At 45.6% G+C, this 6,875-nt stretch overlaps 1 protein-coding gene across 1 annotated transcript; it reads right to left on the minus strand.

Annotated features, from left to right (window-relative positions):
- Positions 1-679: 679 nt before the first annotated feature.
- Positions 680-5,010, minus strand: LOC133664967 (uncharacterized protein K02A2.6-like). The gene has a single exon (XM_062070063.1). The coding sequence runs from the start codon at positions 4,698-4,700 to the stop codon at positions 1,038-1,040; it is 3,663 nt and encodes a 1,220-aa protein (XP_061926047.1). The 5' UTR covers positions 4,701-5,010; the 3' UTR covers positions 680-1,037.
- Between the last annotated feature and the right edge of the window lie 1,865 nt (positions 5,011-6,875).

A 6,875-nucleotide genomic window follows, 5' to 3' on the forward strand; every position in this document is an offset into this window, starting at 1 on the left:
CCATGAGAAACCTTGGAGAAGACCGCATATGTGGGTAATCCCCCCCCTCTAGGGGAGACCGAAAGCAATGGATGTCGAGTGGGTCTGACATAATATTGTGAAAGTCCAACACATCAGCGAAAGTCCAGTCCACGGTGGGGCCAGCAGGAACCATCCCGAGCGGAGACGGGTCAGCAGCGTAGAGATGTCCCCATCCGTTGAACAGGCTAGCGGTCCACCCCGGAGCAGAGTAGAAAAGAAAAGAAAAGAAACGGCAGATCAACTGGTCTAAAAAGGGAGTCTATTTAAAGGCTAGAGTATACAAATGAGTTTTAAGATGAGACTTAAATGCTTCTACTGAGGTAGCATCTCTAACTTTTACCGGGAGGGCATTCCATAATATTGGAGCCCGAATAGAAAACGCTCTATAGCCCGCAGACTTTTTTTGGGCTCTGGGAATCACTAATAAGCCGGAGTTCTTTGAACGCAGATTTCTTGCCGGGACATATGGTACAATACAATCAGCAAGATAGGCAGGAGCTTGACCGTGTAGTATTTTATACGTAAGTAGTAAATGTTATGTCTTCCTATAACAATGATGCAGCAGGCACAGATAGATCGTTAACCTTTTATTGTAGCTTACTACTCCGAACATACAGCCGTGTTCCCGCTCTCCAGGAGTGTAGTATTGTCATGACAACATTACCCATAATTCCCCGCGTCCCTCACAACTACGGCAGCCCTAGTAGCTCCAAATACATAACATCTCCTCCCCTCTTACAACAGATGTCCCTTTTAGAAAACAACAGAAATAATCAGCTACTATTTCAAAGAACGTAAACATACACATTCAACTTATTTCTGGTATCTAAGATTATCTCAACACGTGACTTAACACAACCAACTAAATGTCACAACCTTATCTTTTTCTTTAAACCACACCTAACAGGTATATGTTTTAACTCTAACTCAGGGATGAGGGTAGACTGCCTCTATCCCTCAACTGATCCCAAGGGGATTATTCTGCCCCTGATGGTCTGGGATAGTTGCTAACTATTCTAAAGACTCAAGCGTGTAGGGGGTCGCCGCTCTCTTTTAGGATACCTGCTCTCTGCAGGGGCATCAGTCTTATTGTCCACTGACGGAAAACCGTCTTTAGGGCTCAACTGCACATGTGTCTCAGTCTCATCTGGAGTCACACTTGCAGCTGGAACAGATGTATCTGGCACTGGATGTCTTACTTGGGTGTGGAGAGGAACTGAAGGGTTGGTCACTGCATCTGTCTGATCTTTCGAGGACAGCTCTGCTGACACTGGTGACGCAGACAGGAGCTGATCAGCATGTCTCCTCCAGACACTGTCACCTGTCTGAACGGAGTAGGAGACTGGTCCAGTCTGAGCAAGGATAGTAGCAGGAACCCATTTAGGTTCTCCACTGTAGTTCCTCGCTAACACAGTCTCGCCTGCTGTGAAGACTCTGTTCTTCGCCTGTCGTTCCCTGCGTTGTATCTGTTTTTCCTGTTGGCCTCGAACTGTGTCTTTTACTGCTGAGGGCTTCAACAGGTCGAAGGTCGTACGCAGGTCTCTCTTGAACATTAGGCTTGCAGGAGATGCCTTTGTAGTGCTGTGAGGAGTGTTTCTGTAGTTCAGCAGAAAAGTATGTAGTCTTTGGTGTAATGTTCCTTGTCCTTGTGATGCTTTCAGTGCACGTTTCAGAGTCTGAACGAACCTTTCAGCAAGGCCATTTGTGGCAGGATGGTAAGGAGCTGAGGTGACATGCTGCACTCCATTTGCTTGTAGAAATGCAGACATTTCATGCGACACCAGCTGAGGTCCGTTGTCAGAGACTAACTGAACCGGAGATCCAAACCGACAGAACATCTCTCCTAGCCTTTCGATGGTCCTTTCTGTGGTGGTAGATCTCATTATCGCCACCTCAGGCCATTTGCTGTGTGCGTCAATAGCAACCAGAAACATTCTGTCTTCCACTGGCCCTGCGAAGTCAATGTGGACCCGCTGCCATGGTTCTTGGGGATATTCCCACGGATGCAGGGGAGCTAATGGTGGGTTATTTCTGGTTTTGTGGCAAGCTGAACAAGATGTAGCCATTTCCTCGATTTGTTTGTCCATGCCTGGCCACCAAAAATAGCTTCTCGCTATTTCTTTCATCTTGACTATTCCACTATGTCCTGCATGAAGCTGTTGCAACATTTTTTTTTGAAGTGACAGTGGAATGATCACTCGCCTCCCCCATAGCAGGCATCCCGACTGGACAGAAAGCTCCAACCTCCTTCCCATATAAGGTTTCAGGCGCACAGTGTCACCAGCAGGTCGACCTTTAACAACAATGTCCATGACCTCTGACAGCTCTGGGTCGTTGCGAGTCACTTTTTTGATCTGCACTGCTGAAACAGGTGCCTTTTCCACCTCTCTAAAGTAAAAAATGTCCTCCGTTTTTGAATCGGGCTTTGTGACTGGAAGAGGAAGTCTGGATAACCCGTCAGCGTTGCAATGGGAGTCTGACTTACGATATTTGATGTCGTAAGCGTGAGCAGATAGCAGCAGAGCCCACCTCTGCAGTCTTGATGCAGCGAGAGATGGTATCCCAGTGTGTGGTCCCAGGATGGTCGTGAGAGGTCGATGGTCCGTTAGGAGAGTGAACTTCCTCCCATATAAATACTGGTGGAATTTCCTCACCCCGAAAACAATGCTCAGTGCCTCTCTTTCTATTTGAGCATAGTTGGACTCTGCCTTGTTCAACGTTCTGGAGGCGAAAGCGATCGGTTTTTCCTCACCATTTGGCAGTATGTGAGATAACACTGCCCCCACTCCATATGGGGATGCATCACAAGCTAGCTGAATTTGGAGTGATGGGTTGAAGTGAGTCAGCACCTCTGATGTGGTTAACGCCCCCTTGGCTTTCTCAAAAGCCTCCTGACAGCTGGCTGTCCATTTCCATGTCTTGTCCTGGCGTAACAACTCATGCAGTGGCTGTAGCAGTGATGCTAGATTAGGAATAAAACGTCCGTAATAGTTCAATAATCCTAAAAAGGATCGCAGCTGGCTGATGTTTTGAGGTGGAGGTGCCTCCACGATGGCTGTGATTTTGGATGGTGCTGTATGAAGTCCTTTAGCATCAATCACATGTCCAAGGTATTCCACAGATGATTGAAAGAAATCACATTTTTCTTTGCGAACTCTTAGTCCATACTCTCTCAATCTTTGAAGTGTAGCATCCAAGTTATGCAGGTGATCTTCATCATTTGCTCCTGTACACAGGATGTCATCCAAATAGCACTGCACTCCTGCTAGACCACAGAGTATCTGGTCCATAGCTCGCTGGAACAGAGCCGGGGCAGAAGTGATACCAAAAGGCAGTCTGCAGTATCTGAAAAGCCCTTTGTGTGTGTTAATAGTCAGCATCTCACGTGACTGTTCATCCACCTGCATCTGCAGGTACGCCTGATTGAGATCTATTTTGCTGAACTTTTGACCTCCACTCAGCCCAGCAAATAAGTCATCGATCAGGGGAAGTGGGTACTGTTCTGCTATTAAGGCAGGGTTGACTGTCACCTTAAAGTCTCCACATGTCCGGATTCCACCATTTTTCTTTTGCACTGGAACGATGGGTGTAGCCCACTCACTAGTCGTTACAGGCTCCAAGACTCCATTTTTGACCAAAGCATCCAAATCAGTTTCCACCTTTGATCTGATGGCGTACGGCACTGGTCTCGCTCTCAAAAACACAGGTTTAGTGTCAGGTTTGACATGTAGCTTTACTGTAATATTTTCCATGCAGCCCAGTTCATCACGAAAGACCTCTTTATGCTTTTCCAGTATCATCTGAAGCTGTGTAGAACTGTCTGACATTTTTCTCACCTCTTGCCAGTTGAGATGGATCGCCTTTAACCACACCCGACCCATTATGGCGGCGTAGTCTCCCTGGGTGATGTAGACTGGAAGTCTCACAGTCTGATCGTTACACTGCACCAGTACATCGGTCATTCCTTTCATGTGCACCGTGTGTCCAGTGTATGCTCTGAAAACAGTGTCTGCAGGACGTAGAGGGAGATGTCTCATGTGTTTCCTGTAGATTTTATAAGACACTAATGATGCCCTCGATCCAGTGTCTATTTGCATCTTTATGGAATGTCCTTCCAACTTGGCTTTGGCCCAGAAACCATCCGAGCTCTCACCCACATTCATTACCCGTATTGTATTCACTGTGGTAGACATGTCCTCCTCAGAAGAATCACTGTTACTCTCCTTTTCATATTTGACTGTGTGAACCTGTCTTTTCTTCTTGTAATGTGCACTTTTCACTTCATTTCCAGTCTTTGAGCCATCCTCTTTGCTCTTTTTATATCTGCACGCCCGCTCCACATGGCCTCTTTTCCCACATTTATGGCAATCCATATCCTTGCACCAACATGCAGATGCAAGATGGCCAGATTTACCACAGCGAAAGCATGGCCCTTGCACATCTTGGTTGATGCTGAGTTTGTGCACTTTCACATGCAGCTGCTGTGCTTCTCTAGATGCCATTTCCATAGACACACTTATATTAATGGCCTTTTCAAGAGTCAGATCACTTTCTGTAAGCAATCTTTTTTGTGCTGCTTCATTTGCCAGTCCACATACAAGCCTGTCTCTTAACGCATCACTCAGTGTGTCACCAAACTCACAGTGTTCGGCCAGTTTACGTAAAGCTGCCATGAACATGGTGACAGACTCACCCTCTTCCTGATGTCGCCGGTGAAATCTGAATCTTTCGGCGATTACCAGAGGTTTGGGGGAGAAATGTTTGGTCAAAATGTCCACAATGTTTTTATACGTTTTACTCCCTGGTTTCTCTGGCTGTAGGATGCTCCGAAGCAGGGTAAATGTCTTCGGGCCGATCACACTCAGAAAAGTAGGTACGATCTTGCCATCATCAATTCCATTTGCTGCGACAAAATAGTCAAAGCGCTCCGTGTATGAGCTCCATTGCTCGACATTCTCATCAAAGGGGCCAATCGAGCCGATAACTCCAGCCATCTAACTGGTCGTCTTACCGCTAATGGCGCTCCGTTTTTGACTTTGGTCGGTGTCGCTGGTCTCCGGTCCCCTCTTCTCTCAGCAGGAATAGTCGGAATGCCGGCGGACACCTGCGCTAGCATTAGCGTAAGCTCGGGGCTCCCGTGAGACAAGGAAAACTTCTCCTCTTCTTAACACTGACAACACGCGTCGGTTCACTCGTCCTCGTCGCCACTTTTGTTATGTCTTCCTATAACAATGATGCAGCAGGCACAGATAGATCGTTAACCTTTTATTGTAGCTTACTACTCCGAACATACAGCCGTGTTCCCGCTCTCCAGGAGTGTAGTATTGTCATGACAACATTACCCATAATTCCCCGCGTCCCTCACAACTACGGCAGCCCTAGTAGCTCCAAATACATAACAGTAAAACCTTAAAGTCGCATCTTAGGTGCACAGGAAGCCAGTGCAAGTGAGCCAGTATAGGCGTAATATGATCAAACTTTCTTGTTTTTGTCAAAAGTCTAGCAGCCGCATTTTGTACCATCTGTAATCTTTTAATGCTAGACATAGGGAGGCCCGAAAATAAAATGTTACAGTAATCGAGACGAGATGTAACGAATGCATGGATAATGATCTCAGCATCGCTTGTGGACAAAATGGAACGGATTTTAGAGATATTACGGAGATGAAAGAAGGCCGTTTTAGTAACACTCTTAATGTGTGACTCAAACGAGAGAGTTGTGTCGAAGATAATACCCAGATTCTTTACCGAGTCGCCTTGTTTAATTGTTTGGTTGTCAAATGTTAAGGTGGTATTATTAAATAGATGTCGGTGTTGAGCAGGACCGATAATCAGCATTTCCGTTTTCTTAGCGTTGAGTTGCAAAAAGTTAGCGGACATCCATTGTCTAATTTCATTAAGACACGCCTCCAGCTGACTACAATCCGGCGTGTTGGTCAACTTTAGGGGCATGTAGAGTTGAGTGTCATCAGCATAACAGTGAAAGCTAACACCGTATTTGCGTATGATGTCACCTAGCGGCAGCATGTAAATACTAAAGAGTGCAGGGCCAAGAACCGAACCCTGGGGAACTCCGCACGTTACCTTAACATAGTCCGAGGTCACATTGTTATGGGAGACACACTGCATCCTGTCAGTAAGATAAGAGTTAAACCAAGACAAGGCTAAGTCTGTCATCCCAATACGCGTTTTGATACGCTCTAATAAAATATTATGATCAACAGTATCGAAAGCGGCGCTAAGATCAAGAAGCAGCAACATAGATGAAGCATCAGAATCCATTGTTAGCAATAGATCATTAGTCATTTTTGCGAGGGCTGTCTCCGTAGAGTGATTTGCCCTGAAACCGGATTGAAAAGGTTCACAGAGATTGTTAGACGCTAAGTGTTCATTTAGCTGCTGTGCGACAATTTTTTCGAGAATTTTCGAGATAAACGGAAGGTGGGACACCGGCCGGTAGTTCACCATGAGGTCAGGATCGAGGTTAGGTCTTTTGAGTAGAGGATGAAAAACCGCTTTTTTGAATGTTAGGTGAACAGTGCCAGAGGGAAGTGATAAGTTTATAATATTTAACACTGATGGACCTAATAAAACAAAAAGCTCCTTGATAAGTTTCCCAGGAATTGGGTCAAGTAAACATGTTGTTTGTTTTGTCCCATTTACACATTTTAACAATTCCTCCAATGTTATTTCATCAAAGAGGGAGAAACTATTTTGGAGGGCGGTATCCGTCGTATATACAGTCGTATTTGTGTTAATAGAACCCAGTTGTACCTGAGATGCATTGTCTTTAATCTCTTTTCTAATGACTTCAATTTTCTTATTAAAGAAATTCATAAAGTCATCTGCTGAGTG

This window comes from Entelurus aequoreus, linkage group LG14, assembly GCF_033978785.1.
Source record: "Entelurus aequoreus isolate RoL-2023_Sb linkage group LG14, RoL_Eaeq_v1.1, whole genome shotgun sequence".
Classification (NCBI taxonomy): domain Eukaryota; kingdom Metazoa; phylum Chordata; class Actinopteri; order Syngnathiformes; family Syngnathidae; genus Entelurus; species Entelurus aequoreus.

Bases quoted from the DNA above. Each gene is read 5' to 3' on its own strand.
- LOC133664967 (XM_062070063.1), bottom strand. From the start codon at position 4,700: ATGTTCATGGCAGCTTTACGTAAACTGGCCGAACACTGTGAGTTTGGT.